At 39.8% G+C, this 19,762-nt stretch overlaps 1 protein-coding gene across 1 annotated transcript in view; it reads left to right on the forward strand.

Moving 5' to 3' along the window:
• Nucleotides 1-1,516: 1,516 nt before the first annotated feature.
• Nucleotides 1,517-19,762, forward strand: part of CNTN4 (contactin 4) — a 501,156-nt gene continuing 482,910 nt past the window's right edge. The window contains exon 1 of the mRNA XM_029243779.1: nt 1,517-1,662. Within this exon, the coding sequence (XP_029099612.1) occupies nt 1,608-1,662 (55 nt within the window). The 5' untranslated portion in view covers nt 1,517-1,607. The remainder of the gene's footprint in view (nt 1,663-19,762) is intronic.

A 19,762-nucleotide genomic window follows, 5' to 3' on the forward strand; every position in this document is an offset into this window, starting at 1 on the left:
CTACAATAATAATCATATCTAGCATTCGTATGGTGCTGTGTGGTTTTCAAAGAGGTTTCATGTACTTAACCAGGACGTTTCTTTTGAAACAACCTTGGGAGAGAGACGGGGTGGGGTACATAACCAGGACCTGGCAACTGGTTACCGCCCAAGCTGTAAACAGAGTGTGTCTTCTGCTTTCCTAGATTTCTCCCTTATTTGGTTAAATGATGAATAGGAAGAAGCATCATTCTCATCTTTGAAACACCAGTAGGAGCTCATCTCCTTTAAGAAGTCCGGAAACCGTCCTCCTTCCTTCAAAATGGCATGTTGTGTTGCAGTTTTATGAAACTGCAGGTAACTGATCCTCCTGGAGTAGGAGAGTCTTACGGCTACATACGGCTGGGATCTCCATTTTGGCAGGTCCGGTGCCTCACTAGTGTCTGGCAAGCGAAAGGCACTCCATAGATGCATAAATCCACGTCTGGCTCATAGGATGGATGGGAGAAGGGATGAGTGGATGAGAGCAAGCCAAGCACAGTGTGAGTTCTGTTTTACCGAGGTCATGTTGCAAAACTGTGGTACCTGAAGGCAATTTGGTGGTGTTTGGCTCCCTCGATGTTTTAAAAGAATCTTTTGAAGTGGTTTCCAACATTTAAAACTTGGGAGATTTTCAAAATACAATAATGTTTTCAACTTTTCTTTGAAAAGTTGTAAGTGCTTCTGCAACCCTAGGTCTGTGCCCCACATGTTAGCCATCAGCATGAGCTGGGGGGGTACCTGCCCCTTCAGACAGGATGTACCCTTGCCCTCCCAAGGGCCCGTGAATGCTTCCTGCTTCACCCGTCCACTTACCTGCTTTGTACATCGTACACAGAACAAGCAGCCTCTCTTCACCATGGAGTTCTCCTGTTTTAAGATTCCTGGCTAACGGAAGAATGACTGTTCTTACTCATGCTCTAGATTTGTCCAAAAGAACCTAGTAGACAGCTACTCACACTTAGTAGGATTTTTCTCTGTAGGCACTGGAGCTGCGTATTTCTGTTGCATTTTGGGGATGAAACATGGAGCATTGGGGAAAAAAAATGTTTGAATTGATGGGGTAGTTATAATTTTTCACACATGTAACTCCATTCTAAGACTTCAGAATTTCTCTTTAAAGTCCACCAATGCTAGGCCTGTTTTGTTCAGTGGAATTTCTTCTGTATTCACTATTTTGGGTGTATTATTAATTGGAAAATAAATAAGAATGGGGCCTGGAAACTAAGGGACTGGAAAGGACTGGTTCACATCTGATCAGAAGCTGTTCTTACCTGCGCTCAGTAGCCACAGGGACCTACCAGCTTCAGTCTCTGCCCAAGTATTATTGGGAAGAAGGAAAGGAGCCATATTTGCTTCAATTCAAAATTTAACATGCTTTCTCTTCTTCAAGAGTAGTTTTCCAGAAGCATTTTTATTTGTACTCAAGTAAGGATAAATTTTCAGAGCGCACAAGGAGAAGTATTCCCAAATCTCATTATATTGTCTCTTCTCTCCCACAGATTAAAGGTTGAATACAACTTAAAAGAAACAGCTATTTTATTCACTTGTTATTGGACTTGAAACTCGTTTGACCTCAGAAACTGAAGATGAGGTTGCCATGGGAACTGCTGGTGCTGCAGTCATTCATGTTGTGCCTTGCAGGTAGAGTGTCATTTTAGAACTTTTTGATTTAAAAATGCCACTGTATTTCACACTAATTCAAAAGCGGGCCTTCACTTTAGATGGCGATGGTAAAATCGTAAGAGTGCGCGCTACTATGACTAGCGTTTGCTGACACTTCTGAATACTCTCTCCTGATAGTCTTTTAGTGCCTCTTTCCATGGTGTTGTATCCAAAGCTAGACATTGATGTTTCACCTGTCTGTGTGGTCCTTTTACAGTTGTTTGAGCCATTATTTAGTTTGAAAGTTGTTATTTTTGCTCCTTCCAGTGCTCAATTGCACAGAGATATTGGGCAATAAAACTGATAATATAGAGTATTGCCTACTTTGATGTCATTGGATGGAAGTTTATCTGGGTGACTCTTTCAATATCTTTGTTGGTATCACTCCATCATTTGATACTTTCTTTTTCATGGCAATACACCTATAGCTTAGCAGGAGCCGGAAAGCATAGACACAAGGCTTTTACCATACTCTCGTGGTCAGCCGCTAGACAAGGGCTTTAAAAAGTTCAAACATGCTATTTATTACTTTCTTGGTTTTCTGGAAGATAGGAGCCTACCAGCTGACATACACAACTCATTGTTGATGCTGCCTAAGTCCAGCATGCACTGAGAGTTGGTTTCCAGGTTGGGATGGTGGGTGTCTTTCCAGGTCTTTTTGAAATGAGTCTAGTTCGCCTGTTTTGTTATTCAGAGTGTCAAGTCCAAGAGGGACACCTGGAATATATCTGTGTTTTTACAACATAAAACAAAAAATGACTTTTGGATCACCATGACCTTGATTCATGCATTCATTCAAATAATGTTATTGAGTATTTTACAAGGAGACAGCTCTGTGTTAATATCTGTGAATATACTCCTAAGCAAGACAGACACAGAACTCTTATTAGCTGCGTTCTATAGTTATATTGACCGACAGCTTGATACGGCAGATTATGTGCAATTGTTGAGTAATTAAAGGTAGTAACGGTAGTGCTTACGTGTACGGATCCCTTACTCATGCCAGGCACTGTGCTGAGCACTCCGTGTACTTTTATTTCATTGTCTCATGATCACTAGGAAGTATTTACTCTTTATTTTTACTTTTGTCGCTATTATTATTAATATTATTACTGAAGCATTAAGAAGTTAAGAAACTCACCCAAGGTCACCAAGCCAGGAGGTGGTAGAGAAAATAAGGTTCCACCCCAAAGCTGACTAACTCCAGATTCCATAGTTTTGGCCAGCTCGCTATACAGCCTTGTGGCTGTCTTGTCGATTTGTCCAGTAAATGGTTGCAAATGTACTCTTTAAATTTTGGTTTTCACTCTTCCTGCGTTTTTCTAAATGTAAACCCCCACCCACTTACAAACTTTAGAGTGCCCTACCTTCAAATCCTAAACTTCTTGCCTTAGTTAGGTTCATAGCATCCTCGCCATTCCCTGATCATGGACGTGTTGGCATCCAGCTGTCTCTTTTAGAACTATTACCTTTCTCCCTCATCTGGTCAGGAGCTTTATCTCTGCCCCCTCCCCAAGCCATTGCCTCAGGCTCTGTGCCTCATTTCCTTTTCTCCAGTCTTTTCATGACCCTTGACCCTCCCCAAAGTCCTCAACTGAGATAGTCTGGCCCTAACTCCTCCTGACTCTGGGAGATACATATTCTCTAAAGCATAACATAATGAATCGATTTCTCAGTGTTTGACCAAAGCAATGTGTTTATTTAACTCACTGTGCTGAGTAGATATCAGAAATTAAAGGGTTGAAAATCAAGGAAGCCATTAATCTCCTCAGTGGTGTTTTGAAAAACTCGGAATTTTCACCCAAGATGTGTATCTGTGTCTTTTTTTATTCACTTAGTTTTTTGTAGGAAATCAGTATATTGATTTTTTGGTGAGTCTTTTGTGAACTGGTTTACATGGCATTAATATTCCCTTACCATATGCCTCCTTTAGTGTAAGTAAAGTCAAGCTTTCATTAATGTTTTTGTTTTCTTGCTATTTGTCTTGATTTTATTAATTTACATAGCACTCGACACTCTGAAGTTTGAGCAGATTTCTTTAACTGTTCATTCTTTTCCTTTTCTATACTTCCTTAGTCATATATTTCTTGGTGAGTTTTTGGCAAGGAAAATAATTTATGTCTATTATGTTTGTCATAATTAGTGAATCTCAAATATGCTTTTTCCTGATCTTTTTCCCTAAATAAGACAGAAGACCCAACTATATAAACAGGTTCCTCCTGCAAGGGATGCACCTTGAAAGGTCTGCTAATCATTTAAGGAATTGATTAGTAATTTATGGTACAATGGAAATTTTCTCTCTTACCAAAGCTAGACTCAGTCTCTGACAGTAATTAAAAAACAGAAAAGACTATTGATGAACACAGTAACAAGGAACACATAACGCAACTACCTGGAAGAGCAAGGAAGCTAACAAGTGAATGAGACAGTCTTAAAGGAATAGTGAGTCCTGCTGACAAGAGGGAAGGCTGGTGACTGCAGAAAACTGGAACAAACATGTCCCATTAAAGTACCAACCAGTGCACCGCTCTGGTCCTATATGCCAGGTCTCCCAGCTTTTTGAGTTTTTATGAATAAATCTCCTAATTATTTAACATTGCCAACCAACTCAAATTAATTTTAAAATAAAAATGAAAAGGCTGTATGAAACAAATCAAAGTGGTCTTCCGGGGAGAGGCTGTTCCTAGCCCACAAGGTTGCGAAGTCTGTTTCAAGCGCTTAGTTTTTATTTGTTATTAGACACAGTGCTAAGTAAGTAGACCTTAGGATCTTTCTACTGACTTTTTCCAATAATGCTGTTGCCCTGTATGTTCCCATCAGTTGCCCTCTAGCCTTCTTTGGGTCTGTGCTCAAATGCCACCGAATTGGTAAGGCTTTTACTGACCACAGTAAATAAATAAAATAAAATAGCGATAATTCTTTTCACCAGCATTTTATACCCCTCTTCTTATTTTATTTTTCTTCAGAGTCCTTATCAACATATGAACAACTATAAGTTTTGTCTTTATGCAAAATGTCTTTCCTGACCATACTAAAGCTTTGTTAAGGCAGGCATTTCTGTTTTTTTAGTTCACTGCTGTATGCCCAGTATCTTCAAAATGCCTAGTACATAGTGCCATTCACTAAATAAATAAACATATGTCAAATGAACAGATGCTGCCTACTGACCAGAAAGGAGAGAGAGACCCAGTCTCCAATTTCAAGCTGTACGCTGGACACAAGGCATGCTGTAGTCCCTTTCATGTTAAGGCAGTGAACCAGCCACCTCTGAGGCTAATACATACAACTGTGTTGTTTAAATTAGATAGAAATATATGAAGTATTAAAAGTGGTTATTGTGCCTTGAACTGTGTATCAGTTGTTCTTGGTGCAGCACCCCCTCGCCCATTTCTTTTTTTTGTTTGTTTTGTGTTGTTTTTATTTTTTTATACAGCAGGTTCTTATTAGTTATCCATTTCATACATATTAGTGTATATATGTCAATCCCAATCTCCCAATCCCCTCGCCCATTTCTGCTTTCAACCACAGCTGGGCTGACTGTCCCTGTTCTGTATTTTTGTTTCTCAAGCCTTTCTCTAAAGTCACAAACAAGGGGAACTCTGAGAAACTAACTCTCTTCTTCAGTGCAGTCCTCACACAATGGGGCATGAGAATCAGTAGATAAAGGTCTCAGGGCCTGCCATTTAGAAGGAGAACACCTAGGCACATTCTACACGGTTCCTTTGAGGTCCCCAGCAAGACTGAAGCCCCGTTGCCCACAGTACCCTCTTCTACCTTCTCCTTCTCACTCCTACTTCCTGGAATTATCTTCCAAATAAACTGTTTCCAGTCCTTCTTTCAGGCTCTGCTTTTGGGGGAATCCAAACCAAAAGCATGCACACACCAATTAGTAGCAGAAAAGCAGCCCAGTATTGGTCATATCAGTAATTAGGACGAAACCAGACAGAAAACATGGTTTTGACAGAAATGATTGAGATGTTGACTGTGATGTGGATCCATATGTGTACGTGCGTGTAAGGACTTATGTGAGTACATGCATGCCTGCCTCTATATAGATATGCCTGGAAGTATTATCCAGGTCCTGCAACCAGGTAGTTTTAGTCTTTTACTTGCTTTACTATTTACTAGTTTTATTATTAGCCAGCTGCTGGAAAAGTTGTTTTTGCCTCTCTGGGATTCAGTTTACACCTCTGTACAATGAGGGTGTTGAATAGATGGTTACTAAAGTTCTTTCTAACTCTAAGAATGTATAGTTATAGCTAAACACATGATTTGAAAGACAGATATGTATGCTGAAGGGTTACAGCTAAGCCTGAAACTGTATTCATCTAATACGAAATTTCCCACAGAGCCTATGCCTTACTGTGTGTTACTGATTCTGTTCACACTGGCAGATTTGAGAAAAATAATAAAATGGCTGGTCCATATGTTCATATGGAACAAGAGGTGTGAAGACATTTAAAAACCCTCTGTGAATGGGTGAAAAAAATGTATGTTTGATGTAGTCTCAATTGATGTTGGCTTCAGAGAGGCTAAATTTATTCCCATCTCTGTGGTGCAGTTTACCAACTTCAGCAGTTATTTCTTTTTGAGAAAGTGCATCCTCTCCAAATGTAAGCATTTTGTTGATCTGTTCACAAAATTTCTGCTGCTGTTACAGCTGCATCTGGGGTGGGCAGGGCAGAAAGCGTCCTGTGTCATTCACGTGAGGCGTATTCTGGGATTAGTGAGTGTTTCAAAATTGGAGCAAGGAGGAGGCCTGGGTTGAATAATCACAGGGGTGTAGCTTGAATCTACGACAGTAAGAAATGCAAACCAGGGGCCACCACCTGCAGTCAGAGCATGTGGAGACACTGCCCAGTGGTCCTCAGAAGGCATTTTAGGCTTAGGAAGTGTCTTATCACTAAGACTAATGTAGGCCGTAGATGGTTTTGGCTTATTCTAGGGTCAGAGAACACAGATGTACAGTAGGACCCTCCAGTATTTGTCAATATTGATAGTAGAACTCAATAAGCACAATCTTATCGAGTTACTCCGTAATCAAACGTTCCTGCAAAGCTCAGGACCTGCCCTAAAGCATCCCTGCTCCCCACCATCATGCCCATACAGCCCCATCAGAGTGCAGAGAACCCAGAAGTGAGTTTCAAAGCTTGGCCTCACAGCGCAGCAGCCAGGAGCAGTATTTCACTTCTCAAGACTCTCATATGTTTCCCCAGAATAAATAGAAGAACAGACAGCTCTCAAATAATTCCAGACAGATATTAAACCTAGTACTGCCTGTTTTTGCAAAAGTAACAAGTGTTCAATTAAGATCAAAAGAGAGTTGAGTAAATGTCAGTTTTCTCGCAGTTACTGCAAAGCCTAGTTCTGTACTGAATTTTTATTTTATTGTTTCTCTTTCTAAGAAACTGGCTGGCCAGTGCATTTAGAGTCATGCTGACTGCAGCCAAAGAATCGATTTCCTATTTCTCTGTGCTGTCTCAAAACCATGGCCATGAAATGAAGCCAAGGTAGTAGAAAGATTTAGCAAGAAGAAAGCTAATAACTAGATTAAAAAGCAGTGACTCCAGTGAAGGAAATTCAGGAAAAGAATAGGGAGAAGTATACCCAAAAAATAATAAACAGCAAATGGAAAACTCCTTTTGAATATCAGTTTAAGTACTTAAATACATTTCATGGTGGGAAAATATTAATCAGTAATAAAGATGTTGAGGTAAATAGAGAAACTGGCAGCAATTTTGTATCCCCACTGGCATGGACGTATAGTAGCAGTGATACAAACCAAAAGTTATTAGAAATATTCAATTTAAGACCTCTCCTGAAGCAAAGTCATTAATGGCTTCATTAGACATGCTCAGCCAGGCTGGTTGTCTTAACTATAAATAAAACTCCCTTGCTGATAGAGTCTGGGACATGTTGTATTAAAAAAAAAAAAAAAGATTGAAGTCTGTTGAATGAAATAAATTAGGAAGAGGGGAGAAAAACAGACAAGTGAAAAATCCGAACATTGTATGCATTTAATATCAGCTAATGTGATAATGCTTGGCTGAAATGTGGAATCAATGATACTGCCTTAGAGGTTGAGGGCAGGTGAAGGAATAGCCGTGGCATCTCCTACCACACCAGAAACACCACCTGGAGATGAAGTGGACCTGGAAGTTAAGAGCATGGGTTTTGAAATGAAATAGATCTGCCACTTATCAGCTGTGTGATGAAGCTATTTTCTCCCCCTAAGTCTTGGGTTGCTTTTTTTCCCCCACGTATAAAATGGACAAAATAAGTGTTTATTGGGGTGTTTATGAGGATTGAGATCATGTATATGTTCTCTGTACTTAGTGCAGTGTCTGATCTTTGCAAGCAACACTGAGTGTGAGCTGTCATTCATTGAGTCATTTAGCCCATATCAGAGGACCTGCCAGTGCTAGGATTGTGCTTCTCTAAGAATGTAGTTTAGCTCTAAGTGAAAGATCATCTCTGTCCTCTTTGCACTGCCGCTGCCACCACTATCAGCTTCTTAGCACGCGGGTGTGTCGCTCTTCTTCAGTGGTTGAAGCAGAGTTCAGAGCATCTTTGTCGCCCTTCCCCCACCTTTACAGATGTGACCTCATCTATAAAATAGGGATATAATAATAATGATAAGCTTCTCTGAAAAATAAATACCTAAATTGATTAAACTTATTTATATGTGTAGAGCACTTAGGAAGATGTCTGGCTTAGTAACATGAACTAAGTGTTACTTGCTGTTAATATCACCATCACCATCACCACCATCATCGTCACCAGCAGCAACAAGCCAGGGGGCAGCCATGTGCATGTTTAGCAGCCACAACTTTTAGGGTCTGCCTCCTGGCAGCAAGGCCCCGGGACAGGTGCCAATGGAGCCAACTATCTGGGGGCCTGGCACTGGGAAAAAAGCTGGGGAGGTGTCTATGATGGGCCTCCTAGAAATTTATCAAGTTGCAGAGTTAGGGGTTCTAAAACGAGAAGGATCTGGTGGTTCAAAATGATGGAAGATTTTAAAATGCATTTTGCTAAAAAAAACAAAACAAAACAACTACGATAAAGAAAGGAGCACATAGGAGACCCTAATGCATGTGATGGATTGGGCTCGAGCAGACTCCTTTCCATTCTTTTCACCCCCCAAACTCCCATTAGTGATGTTAACCATGTATTTCATCTGTAGCAAGAACAGAGTTTGATGAGGATGTAGCCCCACACCACCCTAATAATGCCCTTAATTTGTTTAGCACTTGTTAGTCTGTAAAATATTTGTGGAACAGTGTGTTTAACATCTGTTGGGGCTAGAGACAGGCACAATAATAACATTAAGAGTAAACGTCTATTGAACTTTTCTGTGCCAAATGTAGTATCATATTCTTGAGTGCAATATCCCATTTAACCTCAGAACAACCCATTTCCTAGATAAGGGGTTACATGACCTGCCCAAGGAATTAGAGCTCATACAGGTCCTGCTCATACAGGTCTATCCAGCTCAAAAGCCAGAGCCTGTAACAGTTATGCTATGATATCTATTGACACATAGTACCTGTCATCACGGGGCTTACCATCTTGTAAAATACTACAAACCAGTGGTTCTCAAAATGTAGTCCGTGGATGAACAGCATCAGCTGGTAACTTATCAGAAATGCAGGTTCCTGGGCCCCAGGCCAGACCTACAGAATCGTAATCTCTGCAGGTGAGTTCACGTTCCCCCTCCAGGAGACTGATACTTCCAAAAGCTTGAGAGTCATAGTAAACGGTCTTCAGAGGCAAGTCAGGCAGAAATTGTCATTATTCCAGTTTTACATATGAGAATCTGAGTGGTCAGGGATCTGCTCAAGGTTATATTCCTGACATCAGTGGCACCAGCTGGAACCTAGGCTTTCTGATTCATAACCCAGTGGTTTACTCTTCCCCCGGTACATACGCTGCCTTTTTACTCAAGTCAGTCTGGCTTTCAGGGCAACTTATTGAATACCTGACGATACAAAGGAAGGGCTTTTTATGTTGAAGAGGTGTCCTGAATATTGAAATGATTTAATTTTTCTGCTGAGCCTTATTTCCTTGCCTGTGAACCACTAACAGGTATTATATTGGCCTGTGCTCTTTCTCTGTTTTGTGATGTAATGAACGCAAAAAAGATGTTATTTCTTAATTTTAAAGGGAAATAGAATTACGTTGCAGCATCTTTGGAGAGCAGAAAATAAAGGAGGAATGTCTCCTGAGCCTACAGCTAGAGTACAATTACTGATCATTTTGGTGAACAATAAGGTGTGAGTTCTGTGCTTAGAGAGATAAAAGAAAAATAGTTTTCTTATTTTGCAAAACCCCTAGTGGGTTGCTGGGATGTTTTGTCTTTTTAGAGTAATCAAGAATCCTTTGCCTTAAGAAAGGTAACAGATTATTTTGTTTCAGAAAGAAATGATTCTAAGGCAGAGGGCTCACCCCTTCAGATCTCAATTAAGACTTATCTCAAAGGTTCTCATTTCTAAAGCAAGGTTTTGGGAAATGACCCCAGAGGACTTCTCCTCTACAGACTTAAAAATTGTGCTCAAATTAGCCATATGTGGCTATTGCACCCTTGAAATGTGGCCAGTCCAAACTGAGCTACCGGAATCTGTAGTAGTTTCTTAGGGCTGTTGTAACAGATTACCGCTAACGTGAGTGGGTTAAAACAACAGAAATGTATTCCTTCACTATTCTTAGACTAGAAATCTGAAATCTGATGTTGGCAGGGTCATGCTCCCTCTGAAGACTCTAGGGAAGGATTCTTCCTTGCTCCTTTCTACCTTCTGGCTGTGGCAGCAGTCTCTGGCCTTCTTTGGCTCGTATTAGATACATCACTCTCATGTCTGCGTCCATCCTCACATTGCTTTCTTTTCTGTGTCTGCACTTCTGCCCTTGGATGTGGGAAACGTACTACAAAGAAGGAATATAAAATGCCTCATTGGTAATTTTTATATCAATTATGTTGAACTGAATATGTTGGGTTAAATAAAACATATTTATTTTGCCAGTTTGTTTTTTCTTACTTTTAATGTAGGTACTAGAAAATTTAAAACTACCTATGTGCCTCACACTATATTTCTGTTGGATAGCAGTGCCATTGAAGATAGAGGAACTAACCTACTAATTCTTAACCTATAACTGTACCTGAGAATAATTCCCTCCTTTTCTTGTCTTTGTAGAAGTAGAAACCCTGGCTAGTAGCCCCAAAGCGAAGTTGACTGGGGGTAAGTGTAGAAGGGAGAGGTACAAAATGTAAATTCACCAAGTTGCTGATTCAAAGAATAAGGTAAATGCTTCCTCTTGCAGATTTTAAACTTTATAGAGGTAGGAATATTTGTTTTATTCATTGGTTTTAATAGGCTTATGAGATAGTACATGGCACAGAGCAGGCAGTCAATAAATTTAACTGACATCTTTTGTGGATCTACTATGTGCTTTTCCATTCCCTCCTTGTTTAACCTTTTTTTTTTTTTTTGCGGTACGCGGGCCTCTCACTGTTGTGGCCTCTCCCGTTGTGGAGCACAGGCTCCGGACGCACCACTGCGCCACCAGGGAAGCCCTTGTTTAACCTTCTTAACAACCCTGGAGGTCAGGCATCACTAATCCTCTCTAAAATTATAGTCTTGGAAATTAGACTGTGAGAGGCTGTGGAACTTGTTCAAGGTCAAACATCTAGAAATCACCAGAGCCAGTATTCAAATCTATGTCTTCATACTCCAAGTACTGTGCCCTTTTCTACCACAGGGCCTCAGAGATGCCTTCATAGAGGAAAGAATCACCGTCTTATATCCAGCAAAATCAGTGAAACAGTAAAGACCAGAGGACTTCTTAAAAAGTATTTCCAGAGAGCTTGCAAATTGCATCAACAAAAACAGAAGTAATTTATACACAAATATTCACAGCATGATTATTCACAATAGCCAGAAAGTGGGAACAACCCAAATTTCCATCAACTGATGAATGGATAAACAAAATGCCATATGCCCATGCAGTGGAATATTATTCAGCCATAAAAAGGAATGGAGTACTGATATTACAACATGGATAAACCTTGAAAATATTATACCAAGTGAATAAAGCCACATATTCTATGAACCTATTTATATGAAATGTCCAGAAGAGGTAAATCCATAAAGACAGAGTGAACCAGAGCAGAACTTAGGAGGGTTTAGGGTGTGATTTTTAGTGGATATGTGTTTTCTTTTAGGGTGGTACAATATTCTGGAATTATCTAATGATGATGGTTGAACAACCTTATGGATATACTGAAAACTACTTGTCTTAGTCTGTTCAGGCTGCTTTAACAAAATACCACAGACTGGGTGGCTTGTAAACAGCAGTTCATAGTTCTGGAGGCTGGAAGTCCAAGATCAAGATGTCAGCTTGATCGGTTTCTGATTAAAGACTTCTTGCTAATCGCAGATTGCCCACTTCTCTTTGTGTCCTCATATGGTGGAAGAGGCAAGGGATCTCTGGAGTCTATTTTATAAAGGCACTGATCCCATTCGTGTGGGCTCTGTCTTCAGGACCAAATCACCTGTCAAAACCCCACCTCCTAATACCATCACATCATGTCACATAAGGCATGAGTTTTTAACACAGAATTTAGAGGGACGCAAACATTCAGACCAGGGCATCACTTAATTGTACATTTTAAGAGGGTGAGTTATACACTGTGTGAATTATATCTCAACAAAAAATAAGTCTTCTGAGAAACAAAACTAACACAAGTGTTACTACCTCCTGAGAGAGCCTGTCTTGCTGTCAGGAAGTCAGGATTATTGGAGCCAACTTCCCTCAGACATGATTCACAGGGTTATAAACCTGTCCCTTATCTTAAAGACAAATTGACTGCACTGACCAAGGACACACAGATAATTAGTGGCATAATCCGAGTCCAAGTTTCTCAAACTCCAGGCCTCGTCTCTCTTCCACTTCCAAGGGGCAACTACTGCAATAAGTGAAAAAGAATGAGGGACAAACCTCCCTGGGAGCATGAACCCTCTGACTTTAACTCACCTGAGGTGTCGTATTGGATCCCTCTGGAAGTGAGAAGGAAGAAGGAGAGCTTCTGTGCTGTGAGAGGGATCTTGAGGAGTCAGGATGTGCACTGACTTCACCACTTCACCGATTTTCAATTTTGTCCCATATCAGCATCTGTAGGGAGCAGAACATCTTTTCATTTCCTGCCTGTCTGTACCAAACACCCTGGGGGCCAAAATTAAAAACCCATAGTATTGACTATGTGGTTACCACACACGCCATCAAAGGGTTATGTCCCAGACCAAAGTACTGAAAATACTTTTGATACAAAAAGGGAAGGCAGTTGCCTGGATTAAGAGTGCCTGAGGGAAGCATGATGTCATATATATTATTTGAAAGGTATGAAGGCTGTAATGCGTACGTTGCTTGAACTAGTTAAGTAAAAGGAAACAAAAATCAATACAAACTCCCTGGTTTCAGCTATAGTGCTTCCACTTAGATGACATCTACACCAGAAAGGAATTAACACAGCCAGAAATGTATTCTGCTTGTTGATGTGGAAACAAATGTCAAAACAAACAACTTAGGATCAACCTGAGATACTACAGAAGAAAGCATTACTCTTTTCTAAGGAACTTTGAAGGCTAGGCCAGTGGCTAACATAGCAGTCCCTTGCAGCAAATACGTTACTTCCACAGTCAGAGATTCACGGGCTGTCAAAGTTGTGCTCTCATCCAGTCTGTCTCTACTTGGGCAGATTTGAAAACCAGTGAACTAAAAGATTAATTCCTTTGCCCAAGTTCACATGGCTAATGACTTTCACAGCAAGGGTTAAATTGAGAAGGTTTGATTTATCTTTCTCACAATAATAACTTTTTCTGATTTCGACTTGATAATTGTTTTCTTGTTATTATGTCATAACAAGTCTAAACTCTATTTATGTAAATGGACATGAAATTTTATTATTAGAAGTGTTTAGGACAAAAGTTTTTGATTGCCTTTTTCAACTATTTACCCACTGGAGATGGTGGTTTTTAGTAGGTTGTCTAATAATCCCCTATAGACTTTTGATAGAGCAGCAAATAAATTTTGAGAACAGATTATTTTCTTAAAGTTAGTTAGAACTTTTTATTTCTTTGAAAATACTTACACATTCTTTACTAATTTATTCACTTATTTGGTTATTTACTAAGCATCTATTACATGCTATGTGGTGATAGATGTTGGGCATACAAAGTTATCTGTGGTTTAGTCCCTGGTTTAAGGCACTTATAATCTTGATTTTAAATCTTGAACTTAAATCCAGATTTAAGTGAGAAATCTAGGCAAAATACACTATTCTTCTCAATGAACCATAATGTTAAAATATCAAGCTATTTCCTTGGTACAACCTATAGTGGAAAGCACCATGATCCTGGGGCTGAGATAAATCTGGGTTCAAAACCTTTCTCTAAGTATAGTTACTAAATGTATGAAATAGAAGAAATTGCTTGATTCTCTGAGAAATTAGATGTAAAATACTTAGCACAGTGACCGGCCTGTAATCAGAGTGTAATAATAATAAAATGGGCATAACCTTCTTCCCCCTTTACCACTGAGTCCCAGTACAAGCGATGTACTTCCATCTACTTCATAGAGCCCAGTGGATCCGGAATTACATAGTATGAATAAAGAGGGAAGAGAACAGTGGGAGTGAGAGAGAAGGAGAGAATGCCAAAATCTGGCCTATCATGAAACAACTGTGGAGGAAAGGTCAAAAGTGATATTGTTTAATTTTGTTGTGAAGTTGACTAAGAAGGGGCCAGGTCACAACTCCTTTGTAGGTAGGGAAGGAAAAGAAGGCAGGATTGATGACCATTTCTCTTATGTAATTATATTATTCTAAGTATAAATCTGTATCTTGCTCTCTCTATAGCCATATAGATACAAATGTTTATAAGCATTTTATTACTGTATATATACCCACTCTCTCGGGCTGTATGCTAATATTTGAATTAGAGAATTTTTGAAATAGAGAATACTATATCACCCATCTAATACTTTATTAACTATTAATAATTATTATTTTACCTGATGGTTCACATTTCTTACCATTGAAACATTACCTAGAGTCCTGGGCAACTTATTCATTACTGATGATGATAATAATAATAGCAATAATTACTGTCCAGCTGTCTCCTCTAAATCCTCTAAATACATTATATAAATTATATTGGACCTAAGATGGCTAATATCATCATTTCTGCATTATAGAGGGGCAACTAAATTGTAGTGGCTGAAGATCATGCAGGAGTGGCTTCACCAATACCAGGTGTCTTACTCCTACTCTCACCTGGTCAACACCAGCCTCAGACCTTAGCAGGGACCTTCTGGAGCAACACTCTTCCTTTTGTAGGTCGTCTCCTGAGCAGGAACTCAACCTTTCTGTCCCCCCCCCCCCCCCAGTGTCTGTGCAGTTTAGCCCTTCATCATCTTCCTCCCGAGTTATTGGTTAACCCGTTACTCTGGAGAAAACTAGATTAAAATGTGTAGATGTTACCTCCCAAAATTGCTTTATATTTTGTATGCAGTCGCAGTGTAGTGATCCTGCTTTCTCTCCCAGGAGGTATCTTTCCTCCAGCTCCCCACATTTTATATCCCTTCCAATTGTCTCTTTGTTTTTTCTCCACCCCCTGGGGTAATAGTCATTATCTCTCCCTCTGACCTACCCCTGCTCTGTTCTTTCTCCCTTCCTCCTGCCTTCCTTTACTTTCTCAGTCTAATTATATCTTAGCTTAGAATACAGATGTAAAGCTAATGAAATTGTCTTTAAACACTCCTTCAAACTACCAGCTGTTCACCTCCCTCTGTGTTGAAATGAGTAAAGTTTTAATTTATTTGTTTAAAACTCACTAAGCTAATGTATTCATATATGCAGATGCAGTGTGCACTTTGTATATGCTATCTTCTGTGCTTCCATTAAAGGAAAGGGTGAAATTCTCTAACAAAGTCTTATCCACAGAATAAAATACCGCCCCCCCATGGGAATAATGATAATTCAAAGAACAGAGCAAAACCAAAATAAATTCCCATCTCTGAGCAAAAGAGTAAATAATAAAAATGCAGCAGTATTTGTCTGGGTCAACAGTTTTTGCCAGAACTTGATGTGATATTCTCTGTAGAATTTCACTGAAAAGTTATGAACTTCTGCTAAGGCTGGCAAATAGGAGTTGCACACAAGTGATCTTTGTAAAATAAAAATTGTCAAGTAAAAGTGAATTCTCCCCTCTCCTCTTGTTTCTCTTAGGCAGAATTCTCGGACACCCTCTTTGGGAATGCTTGTCTCCCCAGTGGTGTGATATTTGCACAAAAACTTGGTTTTAACATAATATTTATCTAACTGGAAATAGAGTCAAGTTTGAAGTTGGTGCTCTGTACTCCTTGTGTTTCCCTTATGGTTTCATAGACTTGCTCTATTCAGTAGCATTCAAGATGAGGAAAGGGGGCCCTGAACCAAGATGGTGGAGTAGAAGGACGTGCTCTCACTCCCTCTTGCGAGAACACCAGAATCACAACTAGCTGATGGGCAATCATCGACAGGAAGACACTGGAACTCACCAAAAAAGATACCCCACATCCAAAGACAAAAGAGAAGCCACAATGAGATGGTAGAAGGGGCGCAATCACAAAATCAAATCCCATAACTTCAGGGTGGGAGACTCACAGACTGGAGAACACTTATACCACAGAAGTCCACCCACTGGAGTGAAGGTTCTGAGCCCCACATCAGGCTTCCCAACCTGAGGGTCCAGCAACGGGAGGAGGAATATCTACAGAATCAGACTTTGAAGTCTAGTGGGATTTGATTGCAGGACTTTGACAGGACTGGGGGAAACAGAGACTCCACTCTTGGAGGGCACACACAAAGTAGTGTGCACATCAGGACCCAGGGTAAGGAGCAGTGACCCCAGGGGAGACTGAACCAGACCTACTGGCTAGTGTTGGAGGGTCTCCTGCAGAGGCGGGGGGTGGATGTGGCTCACCATGGGGACAAGGACACTAGGAGCAAAAGTTCTGGGAAGTACTCCTTGGCATGAGCCCTCCCAGAGTCCATCATTAGCCCCACCAAAGAGCCTGGGTAGGCTCCAGTGTTGGGTCGCCTCAGGCCAAACAACCAACAGGGAGGGAACCCAGCCCCACCCATCAACAGTCAAGTGGATTAAAGTTTTACTGAGCTCTGTCCACTAGAGCCACACCCAGCTCTACCCACCACCAGTCCCTCCTATCAGGAAACTTGCACAAGCCTCTTAGATAGCCTCATCCACCAGAGGGCAGACAGCAGAAGCAAGAAGAACTACAATCCTGCAGCCTGTGGAACGAAAACTACATTCACAGAAAGATAGACAAGATGAAAAGGCAGAGGGCTATGTACCAGATGAAGGAACAAGATAAAACCACAGAAAAACAACTAAATGAAGTAGAGATAGGCAACCTTCCAAAAAAAAATTCAGAATAATGATAGTGAAGATGATCCAGGACCTTGGAAAAAGAATGGAGGCAAAGATCGAGAAGATGCAAGAAATGTTTAACAAAGATGTAGAAGAATTAAAGAGCAAGCAAACAGAGATGAAAAATACAATAACTGAAATGGAAACTACACTAGAAGGAATCAATAGCAGAATAACTGAGGCAGAAGGACGGATAAGTGACCTAGAATACAAAATGGTGGAATTCACTGCTGCAGAACAGAATAAAGAAAAAAGAATGAAAAGAAATGAAGACAGCCTAAGAGGCCTCTGGGACAACATTAAACACAACAGCATTCGCATTATAGGGATCCCAGAAGGAGAAGAGAGAGAGAAAGGACGAGGGAAAATATTTGCAGAGATTATAGTCGAAAACTTCCCTAACATGGGAAAGGAAATAGCCACCTAGTCCAGGAAGCGCACAGAGTCCCATACAGAATGAACCCAAGGAGAAACATGCTGACACACATAATAATCAAATTGGAAAAAATTGAAAACAAAGAAAAATTATTGAAAGCAGCAGGGGAAAAATGACAAATAACATACAGAGGAACTCCCACAAGGTTAACAGCTGATTTCTCAGCAGAAACTCTACAAGCCAAAAGGGAGTGGCATGATATACTTAAAATGATGAAAGGGAAGAACCTATAACCAGATTATTCTACCCGGTAAAGATGTCATTCAGATTCTTCAGAGAAATCAAAAGCTTTACAGACAAGCAAAAGCTAAGAGAATTCAGAACCACCAAACCAGCTCTACAACAAAAGCTAAAGGAATTTCTCTAAGTGGGAAACACCAGGGAAGAAAAGGACCTACAAAACAAACCCAAAACAATTAAGAAAATGGTAATAGGAACATACATATCGATAATTACCTTAAACGTGAATGGATTAAATGCTCCAACCAAAAGACACAGGCTTGCTGAATGGATACGTAAACAAGACCCATATATATGCTGTCTGCAAGAGACCCACTTCAGACCTAGGGACACATTCAGACTGAAAGTGAGGGGATGGAAAAGATACTGCATGCAAATGGAAATCAAAAGAAAGCTGGAGCAGCAGTACTCATATCAGATAAAATAGACTTTTAAATAAAGAATGTTACAAGAGAAAAGGAAAGACACTATGTATCAGTCCAAGAGGAAGATATAACAATTGTAAATATATATGCACCCAACATAGGAGCACAACAATACATAAGGCAACGGCTAACAGCTATAAAAGAGGAAATAGACAGTAACACAATAATAGTAGGGGACTTTACCACCTCACTTACGCCAATGGACAGATCATCCCAAATGAAAATAAAGAAGGAAACACAAGCTTTAAATGACACAATAGACCAGATAGATTTGATTGATATTTATAGGACATTCCATCCAAAAACAGCAGATTATACTTTCTTCTCAAGTGCGCAAAGAACGTTCTCCAGGATCACATCTTGGATCAACAGTCAAGCCTCAGTAAATTTAAGAAAATTGAAGTCAAATCAAGCATCTTTTTTGACCACAATGCTGTGAGAATAGAAATGAATTACAGGGAAACAAATGTAAAAAACACAAACACATGGAGGCTAAACAATACGTTACTAAATAACCAAGAGATCGCTGAAGAAATCAAGGAGGAAATCAGAAAATACCTGGAGATAAATGACAATGCAAACACGGCAATCCAAAACCTATGGGATGCAGCAAAAGCAGTTCTAAGAGGGAAGTTTATAGTTATACAAGCCTAACTCAAGAAACAAGAAAAATCTCAAATAAACAATCTAACCTTACACCTAAAGGAACTAGAGAAAGAAGAACAAAAATACCCCAAAGTTAGCAGAAGGAAAGAAATCATAAAGATCAGAGCAGGAATACATGAAATAGAAACAAAGAAAAGAATAGCAAAAATCAATAAAACTAAAAGCCGGTTCTTTGAGAAGATAAAAAAAATTGATAAACCATTAGCCAGACTCATCAAGAAAAAGAGAGAGAGGACTCATCAGTAAAATTAGAAATGAAAAAGGAGAAGTTACAACAGACACCGCAGAAATACAAAGCATCCTCAGAGACTACTACAGGCAACTCTATGCCAATAAAATGGACAACTTGGAAGAAGTGGACAAATTCTTAGAAAGGTATAACCGTCCAAGACTGAACCAGAAAGAAATAGGAAATATGAACAGACCAATCACAAGTAATGAAATTGAAACTGTGATTAAAAATCTTCCAACAAACAAAAGTCCAGAACCAGATGGCTTCACAGGTGAATTCTGTCAAACATTTAGAGAAGAGCTAGCATCCATCCTTCTTAAACTCTTCCAAAAAATTGGAAAGGAAGGAACACGCCCAAACTCGTTCTTTGAGGCCACCTTCACCCTGATACCAAAAACAGACAAAGATATTACAAAAAAAGAAAATTACAGACCAATATCACTGAAGAATATAGATGCAAAAATCCTCAACAAAATACTAGCAAACACAATCCAACAACACATTAAAAGGATCATACACCATGATCAAGTGGGATTTATCCCAGGGATGCAAGGATTCTTCAGTATACTCAAATCAATCAGTGTGATACAGCATATTAACA

Source organism: Monodon monoceros, unplaced genomic scaffold, assembly GCF_005190385.1.
Source record: "Monodon monoceros isolate NGI ecotype Baffin Bay Population unplaced genomic scaffold, NGI_Narwhal_1 Super_Scaffold_3, whole genome shotgun sequence".
Classification (NCBI taxonomy): Eukaryota; Metazoa; Chordata; class Mammalia; order Artiodactyla; family Monodontidae; genus Monodon; species Monodon monoceros.